This window comes from Pleurodeles waltl, chromosome 11 (genome assembly GCF_031143425.1).
Source record: "Pleurodeles waltl isolate 20211129_DDA chromosome 11, aPleWal1.hap1.20221129, whole genome shotgun sequence".
In the NCBI taxonomy this organism is placed as follows: domain Eukaryota; kingdom Metazoa; phylum Chordata; class Amphibia; order Caudata; family Salamandridae; genus Pleurodeles; species Pleurodeles waltl.
The window spans coordinates 563,069,998-563,090,725 of record NC_090450.1 but is presented as its reverse complement, the minus strand read 5'-3'; the positions used below and the strand labels follow the sequence as shown (position 1 = coordinate 563,090,725).

General features: G+C 41.8%; 1 protein-coding gene across 10 annotated transcripts in view; it reads left to right on the top strand.

Moving 5' to 3' along the window:
- Positions 1 to 20,728, top strand: part of TACC1 (transforming acidic coiled-coil containing protein 1) — a 503,193-nt gene that overhangs the window by 405,618 nt on the left and 76,847 nt on the right. For 7 of the 10 annotated variants that reach the window (XM_069214007.1, XM_069214008.1, XM_069214001.1 and 4 more), the window contains 2 exons: positions 4,698 to 4,758; positions 12,658 to 12,862. In XM_069214007.1, coding sequence (XP_069070108.1) covers positions 4,698 to 4,758; positions 12,658 to 12,862 — 266 coding nt within the window. The remainder of the gene's footprint in view (positions 1 to 4,697; positions 4,759 to 12,657; positions 12,863 to 20,728) is intronic. The other 3 variants (XM_069214004.1, XM_069214002.1, XM_069214006.1) reach the window with 1 other exon arrangement.

The window sequence follows — 20,728 nt, the reverse complement described above, 5'->3', positions numbered from 1 at the left end:
CTCATTTTTTGGAAAGTGATAACCCTGCAATCTAAGACAGTAAAATCTCCTCTAGCGCATTTATTAACTCCACCAAACCTCTTTGTAAACTCTCATATCCCCGTTTTCACACTGATAATGACAACTAGCACTTATTACTTTAATCTACCATAAAGCAACTGTTTTAATGCATGGAATCATTTGCTTGTGCACATGAGAATTAATCTGAATAATCAATAATAACCAATAACATTTGCCTAATGACTAACCTTGGGTTCCTGAGCAGCATGCCGCCCAATGTAAAGTGCTTCAATGTCTCATGAGGGTTAATAAGTGCTATATAACTAAACCTTGCAATCACAATATAATCTGCCCGGCAATGTCCATTACAGGCTGTGAAAGCACTCCAGGATGTTGGTGGCAGACTGAGAAGGTTTTGTTTCCTCTTTTATTTGTTTGCAAAGCAGGTGAAAGTGCATCACAAGGCGTGCTCAGCACAGAGACTGCTCCTCCGTGGCCTCACACTTTCCCAGTGCTTAATTTGTAAAATAATAATTGCAGGTGCCAATAGGTTTGCTCAGAAGCCCACAGCTGGTGCCATTGAAAGTCAGGGTGCCAAATATCAAGGCTTTGTGTACTTCATTCCACCTGATTCCTCTTTGCTCCACCCCCAGGCACACCTGTCCCCTTTATCTCACTCTTGGAGGTTTTTCATCTCTCCTTTTCATTTTAAAGCCTACCAGCCGGCACAGCTGTGTGGTTTCCTAAAGACATCCTAGAGACATTCAGAAAGCTGACCTAGGAATTAATTCCACCTATTGCTTACCATTGACTTTATGGTTTGTAACTCACATTTTGTATGTTTCTATTTGCTAGCTTTATTTGCTTTAGGCTCTCCAGCTTGAGTTAATCCCTCCCACTTCCCAGACCTTCTTTACTGTATTCTTCCACAAACTCACTTTCTGAAAACAGGCCTTCTGGTTATATTTTGTGTGCATTCAAAGACTGAGGTCAAATGTCAAACTCTCTTGAGGGAGTTTGGTGTTTACTTTTCTTTCCCTAACTTCAAAGTGAGAGCAGGTTTATCACATAAATTCTAAGTATCCATGTAAGAGAAGATGGGTGTAGGATGTTTATTTTCTAGCACACAATAAAAAAAAAAAAATTGTGCTGATGTTTCAGAAAATATCAGAATTAGTACAAATAAAGCACATTTATTTTTGTAATACTGAAGCATGGTAGAACCAAAAATCTGAATACGATCAAAACATATCCATACACTGGGTGATGACATTTGCACACATTATGGTTTGTGTACAGTAAAACCATATTTGGATGCAAATATAATGGTCATTTCAATTGAAAATGTGTTGTCTGTAATGGCAGTGAGCTACTACACCATGCATACTCCACACTACGCCACTCCATTCCACTCTATGCCCTCCAACTTTATGCCACACCACTCCACTCCACAACGCTTTACTCTAAGGCCCTCCAGTCTAAGACACGCTAAGCCACTCACTCTACTCCACTCCAATGTACCCCACTCCACTCAGTTTTACTCAATCAGTCCCACCGCACTCCAGTCTACTCCACTCCACCCCAATCATCCACATTCCAGTCAACTTTACTCTACAGTGTTCCAACCTATCCCAGTCTACCCACTCCAATCCAGTCTACCCTACTCCACTGCAAGCTATCCAAACCCTCTTCAGTCTAATCTACCCACTCTAATCTACCATAATCTACCCTATTCCAATATACCACAGTCTACCCTACTCTAATCTTCCACAATCTATCCCACCCCAGTCTACCACAATTTACCCACTCCACTTCAATCTACCACACTTCAATGCACCCAGTGTGCCTCACTTCAATCCAATCTACCTCACTCCACTCCACCACACTCCACTCTACCCAAATCTACCCCATTCCTCTTCACTCCAGTCTACCCCACTCAAATCTACACCACTCCTCTCCAATCTAACCCACTCCAGCCCAATCCACCCTACTCCACCCCACCACAACCTACCCAAATCTACCTCACTTCACACTACGCCACCCCACTCTACCCTACTGCACTCCACCCTACTCCACTCCAAACTGCCCCGCTCCAGTCTGTACTACTTCTACCCCATGCACTCCACTCCTACCCCACTCCAACCTCACTCCTATCCCACTCCACCCTACCACTCTACCACACTCAACTCTACCCCAATGCAGTCTACCCCACTCCAAACGACCTCATTCCAATCTACCCCACTCCTATCTAGCGCTCCTATCCAATCTACCCTACTCTAATCCACCCAATCTACTGCACTCCACCCCACTCCAGTCTACTCCACTACACTCTCCCCAATTTTACTAGCTCCACTCCAGTCTCGACTCACTACAAAATATCCAACTCCACCCCATCCCAGTCCACCCCACTCCACCTCTATATGCTCCAATCCAAACCTCCTAATCTACTCCACTCTGCCCCAATCTACCACACTCCAATCTACCACATTCCACCCAAATCTACCACATTCCAGTCCAATCTAACCTAATCCATCCCAATCCACTCCACTGCAACCCATTCTAATCTACCCTACCCCACTCCACCCAAAACTACCCCACTCCAGTCTACCCACTACAATCTACCCCAATCTACTCCTCTCTAATGTACTTCACCCTAAACCAATCTACACCACTTCACTCTACCCAACCCCATCCCAGTCTACCCCACAAAACTCTATCCAGCTCCACTCCAATCTTCGCCACTCCAATATACCCCACTCCATTCCAATCTACCCCACTCCTATTTCAGCGTCTGTGGCATGACAAGAGTTCAGTAGGAATGTATGATAAAACAACGAATGCTGGAACCATGCATGCCTGAACAACGCGGTCGGAACAACAACCGCGTTGTTACTACGAATGCCTTTACCATGCTTGCCTTTACAACGATTTTCCATTGTAAAAGCATCACTAGTAAAGGCATGTGTGGGAACCGCGTGCAAGGTTCTAGCATGCCACCCACCACCTGCCCTAAAGCCCAGAAGTAACCCACCCCTAATACTAAAACTACCCCGACCCCCCAGCCCTAAAACAAAACTACCCCAGATACCTCCCACCCGCTCTGAGTCCTAAACCCTTCCCCAACCTCCCCCACCCACCATAAAAACAACCAACCACACCCTCCCTCCCCCTAAAAACCAAACTACCCCAATCTCCCAACCCCCCAAAAATCAAACTACCCAATCTTCCACCCCCAAAAACCAAACCATCTTGACCCCCTGACCGCCACCCCCAAAAACCAAACTACCCCAATCTCCCCCACAATCCCACCTCCAAAATCAAAACTACCCCAACCTCCCCACCCCACCACTAAAAACCTAACTACCCTGATCCCCCACCCCCAAAAACCAAACTACCCCACCCCGAAAACCTAACTACCCAATCCCCCACCCCACCCCTAAAAACGTAACCACCCAAGATCCCCCACCCCAAAAAAAAAAACACCCCATCCCCAAAAACAAAAGTACCCCACCCCATAAACAAAACTACCCCACCCCACTCCTAAAAAAAACTACCTGACCGGCCCCCCCAAAAACATAACTACTGCGACCCCCGCCTCAAAAGCCAAACTACGCCGACCCTCCCCTCCCCCAAAAAACAAACGTCCCCACTCCCAAAAACAAAACTACTCCACCCCCATTAACCTAACTACCCGACCCAAGATCCCCCACCCCCAAAACCAAACTACCTGAATCATCTAATCCCAAAAAGCCAAACTACCCCGATCCCCCACCCGCAAAAACCAAACTACCCAATGCTCCACCCCCAAAAACCAAATTACCTTGATTACTCCACCCCCAAAAAACAAATTACCCTGCACCCACCCCCAAAAACAAAAGTACCCTCACCCCCACCCCAAAACAAAACTACAGCAATCCCCTACCCCGCACATCAAAACAGAACTACCTGGTCCCCGCCCCTAAATACCAGAACTAAACCGATATTCCCACCCTGCCACTAAAAAAAAAAAAAAAAAAAATACTCCTCCCCAAGCCTTCAATCCACCCCCCCCACACCTGAAAACAATCCTCCAACCCTGGCCCAACCCCACTTACATGACCACGTCCTCTCCTGATCCACTCTGCCTTTTTCTCTGCCTTAACCACGCATATGCGTTGTTCAGCACATGCATGGTTAAGGCAGAGAAAAACGCAGGCGTTGTTCTGGCAAGTGTGGTTACACTTGCGTTGCTCGCATAATCGTTGTTCCCGAGTCATCGTTACGGACGTTTCCCGTTCAGAAGGCTCAAATACATACAAGGAAATGGGGTCTTTAGCTGTTTGGGTATTAAAATACAGCAGTAATCGAGCCTGAGTGGATCGCTCAGGCCAGATGGCACCGGTGCCAATGAGCCCGCTTCACTATTGATAGCTGTATCCCTGATCAGAGAGTGATACTTGTCTTGCAAAGAACAAACTAGAAAGTGCAGATCATGTCATATGGCTATGAGTTGGAAGGTTTTTTATTTTTTAAGGGAGTGAAAGTGTGAGAATTACCAAGAGGGGAATAATAAATATGCCATTATAGTGACAATATCAGCATACTTGCCCTTTACTGGTCATAACTGTAAGGTACTGAATATCTCTTTTGCCTACTGCCTCAAGCTGCGAACCACACACAGACTAAAGTGAAAAAACAATGTTCTTTTGTCTCCGCAGGAGCGGCTGCCAGGTGAAAAATTATGAAGCGCAGTCTCTTGTATTGGATGTTTGCACACAGGTATGTTCAAGCTATCATTTTCTGTGACTGATTGATTGAAGACATGTTAATTTAAAAAGGCCTTAATGTAACTGCCAAGCCTCAATCCAAAGCTGTGCGGCCAATGAAACTCGTTAACTTCAGACATGTGACCACCGTATTGTACCATACTGGACAGTGCCACCGTCTGTATTCTGGCCGCGAAATTACACGTAACTGTACCCATGATGGGGGAAAGAGGGCAGAGGGTTGTGATTCTCAAATATCTTGGGCTAGGAGAAATCATTTCTTAGAGATGTGCACTCTGAATATGGCTCAGAGGCATTCTCTACTTTGAAGTTCCATTATTTTTCAACATTAGTTTTAAATAGTAGAGTACATTTCAAAGATGATAACTTTTTTTCACTTTAAGCATAAGGTCTGACATGCGTAAAATGTTTGAAATGCGCCCCCTCCCACCCTTTCTTTTTTTTTTTTTTTTTGCATTGATTGATCAGTAGTGTAGGGTGTGTGGGCTCTTGTGCCGAGCTCCGTGCTTCTGTGATGTGTTTCACTTTGTCTAACATGTGAGGCTGCATTCATCGTATGACTTGACGACAGTGCTTAATTTGTTCTTGCTGTTTCCGGTGCTGAGCAACGGCACTTATTTTTGAGGGCCGGTGCTTATTCTTTTCCCTCAGGAATTTACTGTGAGCAAAAGACACATATGGGCAATGCAGAGGAAGAAAAAAACGAAAAAGCGTCAGGGAGAAAGTAGAAAGCTGCAAGAGTGCGCTGAATGGGCAGGGAGTGGCTATAAATGGAATGAAGAGGCTGAGGTGGCTTCAGGATTACGCTGCCTCAGTATTCAGTGTTGGCACATTTAATTGAAGCAGCCGTGTGTTTAAGATGAAGGCTTTGGGCACCGGCACTTTTTTATTTACAAATTAAGCACTGCTTGACGAGGTAATTTGTGTCATCTCTGCAGAGCTGTGGATCCCCAAAACATGCATGTTAGAAGTTATTATGCTTAAAGTGAAAAATGTTCACATACTTGCATTTGACTGCTGGAATACATTTTTGAAATCTAATGGGTCTGCGAATACTAGAATGCATTTGGGCCATACCCTTGCATACACCTGCAGGAAAAGTGTTTCGCTCTGCTAGGATATTTGAGATGCGGCCTCTTTCGCCTTTACAGTAAGGTAACTATAGCTGGCCTTACAACTTTTGCTTTATTGATAGTCATTGTGGAGTGGGAGAGAGTGTACTTACAGCCACCATTATATTTTAGTCCGGCCTAGAGACAGCTTCAGCTGTTTACCAACCTCATGTTTTCCCAAACTATCATAATATACATACTCTGAATCGTTCTTGTGGTTTTGTGCAAGCCTTTTCATCCACTGGTCTGTTAAGTGTCTTTAACATTTTGCTTCACCCATCCCACCATACAGCATGGGGCAGTGTGCCAGCCCCCATCAGCCATTGGCTCACTTCACTGTGAGTGACAGTATTTTGCTTACAGACATATGCACAGCCTCTTAAAAAATAGTCCACCTAAGTGCCTGCGGGCAAACATCTTTTTTTTTATATATCTGCATTAATTTCATTTTCTTTTACAATTCTTTTTGTAATAGGTCACTTCTTTAATTATTGTTCTTGTAAACATATGAACACCACGTGTATATTACATCATTTTTACTTTGTATTACTTTTACACTTTTAATGCCTATCGCCTTTGTTTGGAAAGTGAAATTATTAAAAACGAACTTTCACGTTTGCAATAGCAGACCTATTGTTCTCTACATTTTGGTATGTGGTGGTACAAAAATAATAGTTTCCGGCCCTTTACTATGATGACTGCCTCTGCCTGTCTATCTCAGTGAATCAGTGTGTTACTGAGGTATCTGAAGACCCTAGCGACCCATGTGAATAGGATTCGTGAAAGTGAGCTATTTTCTAGGGTGGGCATAGTCAGACCTGACTAGGCCTGAAACTGCGTCTGTGGCGTTATCACTGCTGAGAGTCATCTAACCTGGTACTTCCTCGTGGGACGTGCATCACCACCTGTAACCCTTTCCTCCTACTCTGAAGCAGTTGTAAGATCGTAGGTCAACATATCAAGCTTTGGCCCTTCCCTGAGTTGATGGCACTGTGCTCTTGCTTGCCTGGTCAAGCTGACCCCCATGACTGGTGCTTGGTCATAATTCCTAGTCCACACTTCAGCAGCTGAACGTGTGCTTTTAGTTTATGCTAGTCGGCTGCAGTTGCTAAGCAATAAAGTGAAATATTCGTTTTGAGTCGATGGTCCAGTTAACTCCGTGCATTTAAATATTAATGGAATTTGTAAAGGCATTATATCTCATGGAAAGCTTATAGAAACTCGTGCTCATAACCATTGTCATTGGCATCACGAAGCTGTACCCAAATAGTTTGTGTACTTAGCTGAAACATTTAAGCAGTTCAGTAAATAATGATGTGCAGAAAGCCATTCAATAAATAATTTTCAAACGGTTCGCGTAATTATGGTCACAATTTTGTATTTATTTAGTTTTTGTGAGATGCAATAGAACCACCTGTGCAATTCCTGGTCGTTAAGAAGTGCTGCAACCTTCTGCGTTAGATTGTTTTTTTTTATTTTATTATTATTATTAATTCAACTGCATTGTAGCTCTGACCTGCAGTTTGAGATGCAAGCCTCCACCACGCAACTCTGGCATCTAGTGGCTCAACATTTCGTAAAATAGCTGACAAGTTAGGCTGCACCTTGGATTGCAAACATACCGTGGCTCAATATGTCCTTCCTCTTCTTCATTGATGGATGCTTTAGCTTTGAAGGGCACAACAATGAAAAGAAGTGAGCTAATCACAGTCTGATCTGGCGGCAACGTATGTCACTAGTGTTGTGTAGTTAGAGGGTGCATAAGCAAGTGTGTGTTCCTCTGAGATATATGTTGCCCATCTAGTGTAGAGCGAACTATTTTACAACCGACACCATTTTAATACATCTTGAGACAAAAGGTGTGTCTAGCTTAATTTTATAATTTACTTATTTTAGTTTGGTGAAAAATGTGGCCAACTTAAGCATCCGACTTTAGGATTTGTTTTATTTTTTGGGAAGATTTTTTTTATAGCGCAAACTTGGCCAATGAGCATTAGCGCGCTTTAACTGCCTTAAGTTACATTTTGTAGGCACTGGATGGTTGAGTGATTTGCCCAGAATCAGAAGACGTGGAACAGAATAAGTGGTCTCGAACCAGTTTCTCTAGTTCCAAAGTCGTCGGATCGGACTGTTAGGCCACTTCTCCCCCTGAGAGATGTGTAAAATGTTAAATTTTTCAGAAATGCCATGTTAGGTGTGAGAATAATACTCCGCATTCCTCCTGTCTATTGTTTGCGCCTGCTTCGTTCCCAAAAAATCTCATCCTGAGCAATGTAATAACCTACATTGTTTATTTTTCCTGATTTTCCACCACCGAGTCTCATTATCGGTTTCATTTCTTGAGACCCTTTCGCTGCTACCTGTCCCCTTCCACACCTTAAAACTAGGTGCTACGAAGCCTCAGGGTATGTTTGTGAATCTGCGTCTCCTTTACCTCTTCCAGGCGCATGGAGATGGGGTGGGGCATGACATCAGACGCCTCATTACCGGCATTGCTAGTTTGCCAACAGGACAGATTGCTGTACAAACACAGGCGCTGATAGCGGAGGAAGAACAAATAAGCATTGTCCTAGTATCACTGTTTTAACATCGATAGGAGAGGAGCTGTCAACAGCCGTCATGTGACATTGAGCGAGGTGAAAGCGAGGGACACAGAAAATGTGCTTAGAGATTACCATTACTTTGCAAACCGGTTGTACTTCAAGCCTGGCAGCGCAATACTGTACGAGAATGTGCAGGGCCACATCAGTTGCGCTCAAACCAAAAATAATGTTTTAGCGCCATGCTAACTTTTCCACCATGGCGCTAAGGTAAGTCACCAGGGTCGTACATTACCTTTGCACTCAAAGGTACAACCTTACCAATGCAAATTTATAAATACTGACGATCAACCCATGAACCAGCTGTGTATAAATTTGCATAAATAACTTCCTGTTCCATTTGCTACTTGGATTTCACCCCAAAGTAGGCCATGCTACTATAGTAGATCTGACTTTATGTGAAATCCTAGGTGTGTTCGTGCTGCTTCCTCCCCGTTACACTCCCCTTTGCATTTCATGGTCCACAGTGTGGCGTTAAACAACAGAAAGTCAGGTGTAAATGTGCTCAAACCAATTTTTCATATCAAAGTATAATTTGTGCTGGAAGTTGATCGCAGCTTGGGCTGCTTTGTGTCACTCTGTGTTCGGTAAATACCTGAGCAAATGCAAACTAAATGGGGACCACAGATTTTAAAATGATTGCAAGGTTGAGATACATTTGCATCTGATTTTCTTTTGTAGTCTTGGTCTAGGGAAGTGATAAAACCTTTTTTCCTGCCATGACATGAGTTTTCTATCTTCCCCACCCACCAACTTACTCTTGGCATACGCCTTCAGCGCTCAGAATGTTAGTCCCTTTTTAAACTCACTTGAGCAGTAGCACGGGCATGTCTTTTCTGTTCTTGTTTTAATTCTGATGTTGTTTTTACACTTGAGTGGAAGATCAAGGGCACTCTCTCGGTTACTGCAGTTTGTGATTTGCTATGCATACGCTGCTATCAAATAATTGTCAAATTGTTGATCTTCATCATGTGCATTCCACCCAAGTCTGTGCGTATGCAGCTTTAAAGATCTAAGTCAAACATGCTAGTGTTCACAATTATTTGAATTGTGAAGGATATTGTGTCTGCTTTTATTGAAAAAGTACCTTAGGAACTCTCAAATCCCACGTACAGACACCTCATAAAATGATACATTACCTCACTATAATTCCTTTATGTGGCAACTTCAATATTAGCAATATGGCTAGGTTTGTCAATATTGTCCTTTCATCAAAACCTATTCCTCAATAAAGGTTTTCCTGCTCATGCTGAACACATGGATTACACATTACTGCTTCTAATTCTTTTCCAAAATTGTTTGCTTTGTGTACGTTATTAAATACTCATAGGCATATTAATTTCTGGGGGTCTTGCTGTCATTTACCAATCCTTTGTCTTGTTCTCCCAGACAATTTTATCAAACTGCTTACCTTTTGAGGATTCTGTCATTATACCCACATCACCCCCCTGAAGGCTGCCATCTGTACATCCCATTAGGCACCCACCATGCCATTCTGGGTTGATTCACCATCTCCTGACATCATTTGCTCCAGCCAATGACCAAAGTGAAATCTTCGGAGTGTGCAACGTCTGACTAGATATTGATGCCAGACAACCTGAGGATATTTTGATTCCTATTTTACTGGTGAACTTGGTCTAGTGATCGCTAGTCCCTTACCCGAATAAAGCCCTATGTTGTTTCTGAAATAGACCTCTTGGACACCATTCCCATGAAATGAGGATTCCCTCCGCCTCTTCACTTTAGAAAGACGTAGAGCAAGCCATAGAATTGAGAGATGCATGATCTTCAGATCAAAGGTAAAACTCTTATACAAAGCCTTCAGAGGCTTTCATTGAATCTTCTCATAGGCCTTCTGCCATTTGTATTAGAATTTATTCACTAAAGATGAAGACACAATTGCCGTTGGTCCAAAACATCACTGTTTAGCCGGAGGCCAGCACCCTGCAACAATTTCACCATCTCCTTAAGTATCATAAGGAGATGCACCAAGTCCACTCCAGACCACTCTCCATGAAACACACTCAAACACTCACAAGATACGTCCTCCTCATCACCACTACAAATAACTTTCTGGCTTAGAGGGTCCAGAATGCTATTATTAAAAAAAACTTAAAATTGTTAAATGCTTTCCTAAACCATGCCCGTACAAAATCCAACATACACACTCCCTTAATAAGCAAATTACAAACAAAAGAGCGTTGGAGTGAAAGGTGCCAAGAAAAATAATACTGTATTGCTGATTGAATTCTTGTTAAAACTTCTATTCCTTGCTGCTGAATTCAGTACATCAAGTAAATACTAAACATTTCCGTATGTACCATCCAATAAAACAGAAGTTCTCTGTAGCAGGGGAAGTTGCTGTACAATAAAGTATTTTCTTTCAGCAACAGAGTAATTACGACCCACGCTATCTCTTTTCTGGCCTATCTACTAAAACTGACGAAGGCACCAATCACTGAACACCTTAGAAATTTTGTTTGTGAAGTAAACGTAACAAATTAGGAAGAAAGATGGGACGATAAACTATTCCACAAAATAAGAAATCCCCAGATGGTGGGGAGTTTGATTGTTGCTGAAGATTTCGTTTGTATTTCAACTCTTGATCAATTGTTGAAAGGCTCTTTTCTGTTGTTCAGCCTTTTAAATCGTGCCAATGATTGCTATGTTGAAGGCCGGCAGTGGTTTTCTCTTTGTTTTATGGCCACTCCTTTCCTACGTCAGATGCCTGTGTAGCTTTCTGTTTTTCACAACACTGATAAATTATGCTAATCTTCAATGTAGTCGTTGATTTGTATGAAGGAGGATCATTAGTGGGCAACATTAGTTTGTAGTCTGCAAGGAGATATGCCTGAGGGTGAGGATATATATCAGTAACACAGTTCATAAGTTTCTGCTTACAACAAACCCATGAGCTTACTCCACCATTCATGCACACCCATAACTGGTGAAGATTCTGTCTCTCAGAAAGAAGACATCCTACCAGCACTTCTTGTGAGCAACCCATTGAAGGCAATGTTAAACCAGTGAGGAGTATTATATTGAGTCTATTCTGTTGCAATAGGTTGACAAACCTACGAGGCACTGTTAATCGACGATGGTGGTCAATGAAGTTTATCAGTGGGTGACAGATGAACAACCACTTGCTAACAGTTAAACCGCCAAGGGGTACTAAATGGATTAGATGAAATCTTCCCAGGAGCAACCTTTGGCATTAGTAAACTACCCGGAGTAATGAAATACAGCCTACTCTGGAGCAGTAGTGAATCAGCCCATTGAGCAGCATGAGGGTGTTAGATAGGATCTGTGTCGGTGCAATAGATGATTAGCCCTGTGAAGCAAAGTTCAATCTCCGAAATTTACTAATTTGATTTGATAGTCTACTGCAGAGGCACAGAAGAGCAACCTATTGGCTTTTGGGAGAGCAACCCAAGCTGATGTTTTTGCTCCCGAGTATTTGCATTCTGCTGTACCCATCCATTATTACTCAAGTTAAGACATCTGGAATGGTAATAGAAGAAAATTCCAGAAGCGATGTAAGCTTAAGCCCAGGAGGCACCACCAAACACACCAGTGGACCTCAGGCATATTAATGCTTGAAAACTCCAGAAGGGTGACAGAAACACAAGCTGGACTGAATGCTAAACCAGCAGTACATAATTTAGAGAATCCTCCCAGAAGAACTGCGAGCCCAACCACTGGAGGCACTGTTGATCCACCTGAATATCTACATAGGGTCCAGCCAGGGGCATTATCAAACAGTACAGACAGAGTTGGGAAGGGTCATTTACGGGCAGTAAAGTGCATACAGCGTTGGTTATTTATGGGCAGTAAAGTACACACAGTATTGGGGAGGGTCATTTACTGACAGAAAAGTACACACATTTTTGGAGAGGATTGTTTCCAGACAGTAAAATACACACAGCATTCAGGAGAGTTGTTTACCGACAGTAAAGTGCACACATTTTAGGGAGGATAATTATTTACAAACAGTAAAGTACTTTAGTTTGTAAGAACTAAAGTACACAGTGTTGAGGAGAGTCGTAAGCCTACAGTAAACTACACACATAGGGTTGCAGAGGGCATTTAGGAGAGTCTGTGGGGGAAATGCTCTTCGGGCATAGCTATTGTGTGGAGCTGAGATGTGAATCTTACTATTCTCTCTCTTTTGTCCTCCAGGATGAAGAGCCAGTCTCCGGTGCTCCAGACATTGCTAACAGAGATGGCCATGCCACAGATGAAGAGAAATTAGCATCAACAACAGTCACTCAGAAAACTGAGGAGTCCGAGGTGAAAGGTGAGCCAGAGGACGACCTGGAGTTCTTTGAATGTTCCAATGTTCCTGTGTCTGACAAAAAACATGAGTTTTCACCCCCTCTTGAAGGTATGGAAGCACATACTTGTTACCAGAAACCTTAACATGCTACTAACCCTACCGTATTGTCAGTTGTTACATCTGTAAACTACTAACTTAACGCAATTCAAATCTTAACAAATCCTTATCTTGGTGATGGATAGCAAAATCATTTACGCTTCACGTTTGATTCACGGAAATGTCATAAATGTCTCCAGCAAACATCCACTGGCCCAAATGCCTTTTAATGGTGTAGGAAAGTATTTTGGGGGGCTAAAAGACAGGAATGTGAATAATTTCTAACTAAATACACCTTCATACAACAAAAGAGGTCCAAAAATGGGAAATACACTGTTTCCCACAACATCTACATTTCAAATATGTTGCCATGAGAACCACCAACACAGTAATGGCAATTTACTTATGTTAGGACATTTAAGTAGGGTTTAGCCCCAGGAGTATGACAAAAAGCTAATGGCAAGATGAGTTAAAAAAAAGTAGTGTAGCAGTACTCGGGGTTTGGGAAAAGGAAATACAAAGGGAGAAAAGCAACACAATTTCTGAAGTCTTGTGGTGAAAGAAGATGCAGTTTCAGAAATCCTAATGGTCTTTAAATCGTTTTCTACCATGTCCTCTTGCTTAAAAAAATCTGGTCGCCACCCACCCCAAAATGATATAGGTTATACGTACAATATAGGTAAAAAGGCCTTCGCCCCATAATCCTAGGTAAGCTGCCTCCAACCAGTGGTCATATCGCAGATAAGGCATGGGATGTGAGAGGCGTACATCTAAATGTGTAGCCTGATCGCCTCAGAGTCTAGCACTTAATTGGTGAGCAGCAGCCAAAATCATGAACGCCTGTTGGGTGACTTGTGATACAGTTCTCTATACAAGAAAATATCATGGGTTTGTCCTATAGAGAAAGTAAAGAGCCGAATGACCCATTGCCCCAGAGTTGGGTACGTTGAGCCTTACACCCGTTTCCAGTGTTTATCCTGAAAGTGTGGTCAGGGTGTAGTTAGGTCAGTTCGATTTTGGGGAGGATGACTACAAGCAGGGTGCACAAGAGGTGCCTAAGGGGCAGTGGAAAGGGAGAGGAATGTGGATTGGTAGGAGTACTTGGAGAGAAAACACAATATTTTGTCAAATAACCAGCATTTTTGAGGACTTTGAAAACAGAGAGGAAGAGAGTGTGTGTTTTTTTCTGTGTATAATAAACATTTCTGGGGAAATCGGACAGACATCTCCCCATACTCGACTGAAAGCACCCATGCCAAACTATTTATCACAAAATATATTTATTAAGGCGGAATAACTCCCTGCTTGAAGCTACGCCTCTGAGTCTGGTATGAATTTAGACCTCTGAATCTACAATTACTTCAATCTGTTTTGTCCTGTAGACCTTTGCAGCTCACTGTTGTGACACTTGGAGCTTGAACATGCAATCTCCGGGTGTTGGCTAAAAGTAGACGATCCTGGGACATGGGCGAAGTATCAAAGCTATGTAGGTCAGTGTAGAGAGAACACCTGTCGGGACCACACCTTATGTCATTGCCTAGCTCTGCTGTGCAACACACAGAGGAGCCATTGTGCCTGAACCAACTGAAGGGACATCTTTCCAAGCCGCTTATTATAGTGTGAGTCACGTCTCGTGTTTCCGCTTTTAGCAAGGGAAGATCAAAGCATCATGACAATGCTATTGTCTTTATTTCAATTTGTGGCTGGATTCCAATGAAGTTTGAATTATTTATGGCTAAATTAAGGAAGATGGTTGATTTACTCAATAGCCTAGTTCTTTGTACTTAAAGCTGATCAAAACTGCACAGTGTGAATGGAAAGCACATGCTATCCAGACATTTTTCTTTCTGATGGTTATTGCTGCAGCTGCTTAACAGACACCAGCACTTTGAAAGTTCTCAAATTGCATTTATCCTGTGAAATCGGCAGAATACACCTGTATTCGTGGTTTTAAACAAAGCTGCTGCTAAATAATAATAAATGGGTTACACATGGAAACAAGTTAAAATATTGCACACCTTTGAAGGGGTGGTGGATGGAGGGAGTCTACTTCTGTAATTTACCACAGAAAGCATTCTTCATGCTCTGCATCATCCCATTTGGCCCTCCGCCCTCTGAGGAGTCATGGGATGGGCACAAATTAGCCTAGTAGGGACAGCAGCGTCTTGATTGGTCTGAGCGGCCTGCTTCACTGCTCACACTGGGAGTGGGATCCTGGGCATGTTCTCCACATGGCTTTGCAATACAGCCGGTTACAGAACATGAAGTGCGCATGTCTGTTTGGCCGGCCTAACACGGCTGGCTAAACAGACATGCGCACTTTGTGTAGCAAAAGTCCTCTCCCGGTCCCCTCCCTCCAGCTCAGCCCTGCACCGCCTCTCACTCCCAGGAAAAATAAAATGATAATAGCATCGCGTTATTATCATTTTATTTTTGCTTTCCTCGCACTGCAGTGGGGAGACGCTCCTCAGCTGTAGCGGAGGAGCTGCCACTGTCTGTCACACTAGTACCAAGTTATTTGTTGGGGGTGTGTTGGTGTGTGTGGTGGTAGGGGGGTGGGATGGCGGGACAAGGAAAAGGGTTGATAGGGGTGTTTTTAAAAAAGAAAAGAAAAAAAAAACCTTTGCATGTAAACAAATGATTAAAACAATTAAACTTGATTCACTGGACGCTGCTATTTGCATTACTTTAATGCGGGCAGCTCAGTGTGCCTCTCTGAAGACTGATGCCCTGGGTCTGTGCCCAGCTTGCCTATGCCAAAAGCCAGCCCTGCAAGAGAGACATGTCAGGCGACCCCCGCCCCTCCAATCGACACCTACGAATTGCGTGGTCTTATCCACTGGTGTGGGCAGTGTGTATGCCTTATGTGACCCAGGCATATGTGAGCTGCCTGAGCTGTGATCAGATCCATGCAGAACTCAGCTCGCTGACCGCATCATCACTTTCTACTTGTATCCTAGGTTAATGTGACTTGAGGGCCACACCTTCCTCGGATCAATCCACCTCATTCATCTACTTCTCAGGAACCCACCAGCACATTCCACTGTAAGCAGAGACTGGGCCTCAGATCTCCCGTGAACTATGGATGAATGCAGGCTCGCAATTATAACTGAGAAGTGTTTTTAATTAGGGTTTTGATCGAAAGTTTGCTATACAGTTTAGTAATTATCCGTAGGTTATCCGCACTTTCTTAGGAATCAGATAAGCAGCTTTCACAGATTTATTTATTTTCCTTTTACATTCCACGGCATCTGTAAATAAATACAAATCTTCAGAAAGCAACATGTGCAAAATTGCCTCTTGGAAAGTGTCGATCCCTACTGAGGATGCAAATGAGACCAAAACATATGAACAGGCTCCGCGATCCATCCTAATGCCTAAGGTAGAATACGATGGCTGCACCTGGCATGCAAATAACATTTAAGACCCAAGCACTACAGGACTGTTGAGAAATCCTCCAATTTTCCCAACTGGGCACTCAACGTCTGTTTTTTTTTTTTTTAATGTGCATTTAGTGACAAACCTCCAATGCTTGCTGAGTGGTAATATAAAACTAGCTGATGGGATCCATGCTGGACAGTTTGGACTTACCATTCAATTGGTATGTTACTGTAGTTATGTTACTGAAGTATATGCCTGGCACACAGTTTTAACCAAAGTATTTCCTAAAGATGACTTGTGAATTGTTTATTATAGCACAACACATGATTCCTGAGCAAGCCTGTTGGAATGGGGAAGTGATGCCTTTGTTTAAGCACTTACACAGCTTACAGCGTTTAGACTTTGACACAGCCAAGAGAGAGACAGTTCGTGAATGTTATCCGTTTACTTGTACAACATCATGCAGAAACTAATGGATGCAAATTAAATATTTTGCTGCAGAATAGAGCAAAAAAAAAACGAAGTTTGCCATACAATTTTCATTTATCGAGCCGCAACATTTCTTTAATGCATACCACAAGATCCTGGGGAGTCTAGGAGATCATAGATAGCTTCCGTTTAAATATAAGCTCCTTTTGTGTGCCGCGAATTAGTAATGCAAGAGCCCATTACAAACAGTAGTTTCCACTGATCTCAGGATAACAGTATCTTTGGTTAAATGTTCATTTTAGATTTATGTACTTTGTTTGAACCATCTTCACTTGCTAAACTATTATAGCAAGTTTACTATCAATCTTTCAAATGGTATGCACATGTTCTATTTCTTTCTTTTTCAGCTCATTTCCCACCCGAACTGCAGTCTCCTTCTTTTTCGTGATCTTTCGCCTCTTTCTGTGGTACTATTATCTAGCTTCCTCCTTTCCCCAATTGTAAGGGAATATCGCCACCGTGTGGCTTGTACTAGAGTTGCACCAGCGTCATCACTCAGTGAGATCAGACAAGGACCACTCCTTGCTTGGGTCCGCATTCCCTAAATGTGCACAATGAGTGCAACACCTGTTTCGAATCACCTTTTCACCTTTTTGAGAAATAATTTTTCTTGACGTTCTTTTAGTTTAAGGGCGTTAATGACATAATAGATGTGATATGTGCTGATAGAAACAATAAATACTTGAAAGCATTGCATTTATATATCCTAAATAATATTTTGTGATAAAACAAAAACATCAATTATTATCTAAACAACACGTCTTTAAAACTAAAACAATCGTTTACTGACGGAATATCGGTGAAAATGATATAGCTTCATTAATAAATGTTAGGTAATCAAAAATAAAATATAGGAATAAGAAATAGAATTGAAGTGCAAACTACATTATCCCGAGGGTAAAAAAGTTCTCAGGAAAATAGACTATAAAAATAAACGTTAGATATCCTAAAGGCAGGTGTAGCACATATCATACGTAGAACAATTTGAAAGATTATATAATCTTCCATGTCAATATTCTGAAATGAGGAAATAGCAATCCTTGAAATTCTGTCACTAGATAGTATGTAAAGGAGGTACATGTACATATCTTTTAAAAGCTAAAGTCACTTTTGAACTGTGTGCAATCTATAGTTATGGCATACAGAGTTCCACCCTGCAGTAACGGACAGTTTATTTGCATGTTTCCTATTAGTGGTAATACATTGTGTATGCTATTAATAAATTGCGGCAATTTCCCACCCTCGCAAATCTTGATGCTTATATGTTAAGGCAAACGTATAAACGTTTTATTATGAATCTCACTAATCCTGCCAAAGTTCTCCCAGAAAGCATGTAACCAAGAGCAGTTATACAGCATGACGATATGCTGTGTTAGGTAGTCAACTGGACCAGTATTTAGCATGGAACAATGGCTTAATTTTGAAAAAATTTTTAGGGGTTAGGAATGATTTATTATATGAAAGAACTAGTAATATGAATCTATCCCCCAACAAATCTAGTAAAATGTAACCCCTGATCCCACAATAGTTCGGTGGGGTGCTTCTTTCTATCTGTAGCTGCAAATATTAATGATTGATTACATAACTGATGCCCTAGGAGCAAAACCGCTACGAAGAAAAGGAACCTCCATGTTCTGTCCTGAATTTTATTCAATATTTTCCAATTTATCTAAAAGTAAACCAGTGACCCGAGATCAGTTCAGCTTAATGTCACAAAAAGGTTATTGGTAAATCTTGCATTATCTGTGTGAAAATGAAATGACAGAAAGGTATCTTTATCAAGAAGTTGATTAAGCCATAAAATACCCTTAACTCTCCCATTTGTTACATTGCAACACTCTGTTTCTGTTCTTAATTTAGTGTGCCTAATTGGTCAGTCCAAGAATTGTTCTTTAATCAAAACATCTATGAAATTCAAAAATTGTACACCGGATAGGAAATGCATCTAAATCTTTGAGTCTTGTAAATAACCTACTCAATCAAAAAGGAGATATACTTATGTTTTAAAATTTCCAGCCAAACCTGACATTCTTCTTTATCTTCATGATATAACAAGTACCAATCTGAAATGCGAGATAGTAATTTAGAAGCCTGGAACATGAATTTCCACATTAGACTTAGGGCCCGAAGACTGCCAGACTCATGATGGAGGTCAAAAAGCCACAGCTGAGGCAGTCTGACCACCATATTACAAGATTGGCAGTTGTTGCCGCCAAAAGACCACCGTCTCTGCCAGAATCTCTGATCCCAATGGGATGATGGCAGTCATGGTTGTAATCCGCCACGACGATGCTGAAGTCAGCACCCCGTGCTGATTACAACCATGTTCTGTGCCAGCATTTTCATAGCTGCCATGAAAAGGCTGCTGGAGAACAAGTGCACGGGGCACCCTCAGTAGCATCGTCAAAATGCGCACGGTCTGATGTGCAGACAGTGTGCATTCCGAGGGTGCTGGGGGCCCCCTCTGCGATGGCATTGGATTTGGCTCCATGTTGCCGCTACACGTTTTCCACTGGGCTGATCGGTGGAAACCTTGGTTTCCACCGATCAGCCCAGTGGAACACTCGTAATGGGGCAGGTGGGGAGACTGCCAGCTCCACTGCAGTGGAAACTGCAGAGGAGCTGGCGGTCTCCTCACCACGGGTCTGATGGTCGGGCTTTCCGACCGCCAAACTTGTAATCAGGCCCTTAGTGTGTTAAGTAGGACTATCGAAATTCTAGGTCCTTCATTGCACAACATTTAAGAGAATTCTCTTGATACATTAATTTTTTTTAAAAAAGGATTTGAGAATATTAATATGATGCACGCCTAAAGGAAAATTTAATAATCTGTAATTGTAGCATTGTGATAGAGGTTAATTTCCCACACCTTGACAACCATAATGGAGGCTAGTTTTTCAGTTACATTTTGTAATGTAATCACAGTATCAGCAATATTAAAATTCATGTTATCTTAAAACGAATTTGATACCAAACCCACAAAAATGTGGCTCCATGTATTTTCCTGCTTAAACCAAGGAGATCAAATACGATTTTAAGACAGTAATTGCCCAGTTGTTCAATTTCAGACTTCTCTATAATTCATTTATGTCCTGGAGCCCATGAAAATGCTAGTCTCTTCAAAGAAATGAGACATGACATAATGAGAATTTGATATTTAATCAACCATAATCTGCTAAAAAAGTTTACTCCCTTTTCTCCAAATGTATATCCTAAATAAGATCATTCACTCTAATTCAACGTAGAAACAGTTCAAGAGCTAAAACAAAAGGCAATTCAGACAAATAACACTCATATTGATTCTATCTTTGCATCTAACTAATCACTTGTGTGAAACTTTATATAATTCATAAATTTGAGGCTACACTCATTTCAGATCATGCTTCAGTACTATGTGCCTTGAATTTTTTAGTACTACACAGGGCCAAGGGCATTGGAGATTTAACACAACTCTTCTAAAAAAGGGATGGGGTTTATTTTACATTTTAAGAATTTGCCTATGATTTTTTCAGTCTTAATAAAGAAGACAATTCAGTGTATCCGATTAATTGGGTTGCATTTACAGGACCTGCGAGGGTTTTTATTTTATTTTTTCCCAAAAAAGAAAATAGAAAATAAAGTCCTTTAAGTTATTGAAACTAATTAAAACTTTGGAGCACATTTTTTCACTGCCAGGCCTAAATCATCAATAAATCGTACTAGAATCAAAAAGGAGTACAATCGGAAAGCTAATGAAAGTGCCTGCAGTTTTTACTAAAGATAAACGCAAGGTTGTATCGGGTGGGAGAAACAGATCTCCTTTGTTGGTTGCAACCTACCTACACTAAGGTTAAAACAGAAATATTAATTCTATAATTGATGGAGTCATAAAGCCTTATTTCCAAACATTGCTATTTCAAACATTTGTACAATTCCATAAAATCTTTTCTCCAGACACAGATTCTTCATTTTATGGTTCAGATATTATTTCAGTAATGTTAAGAATAAAAATATATTGATGCATAGATC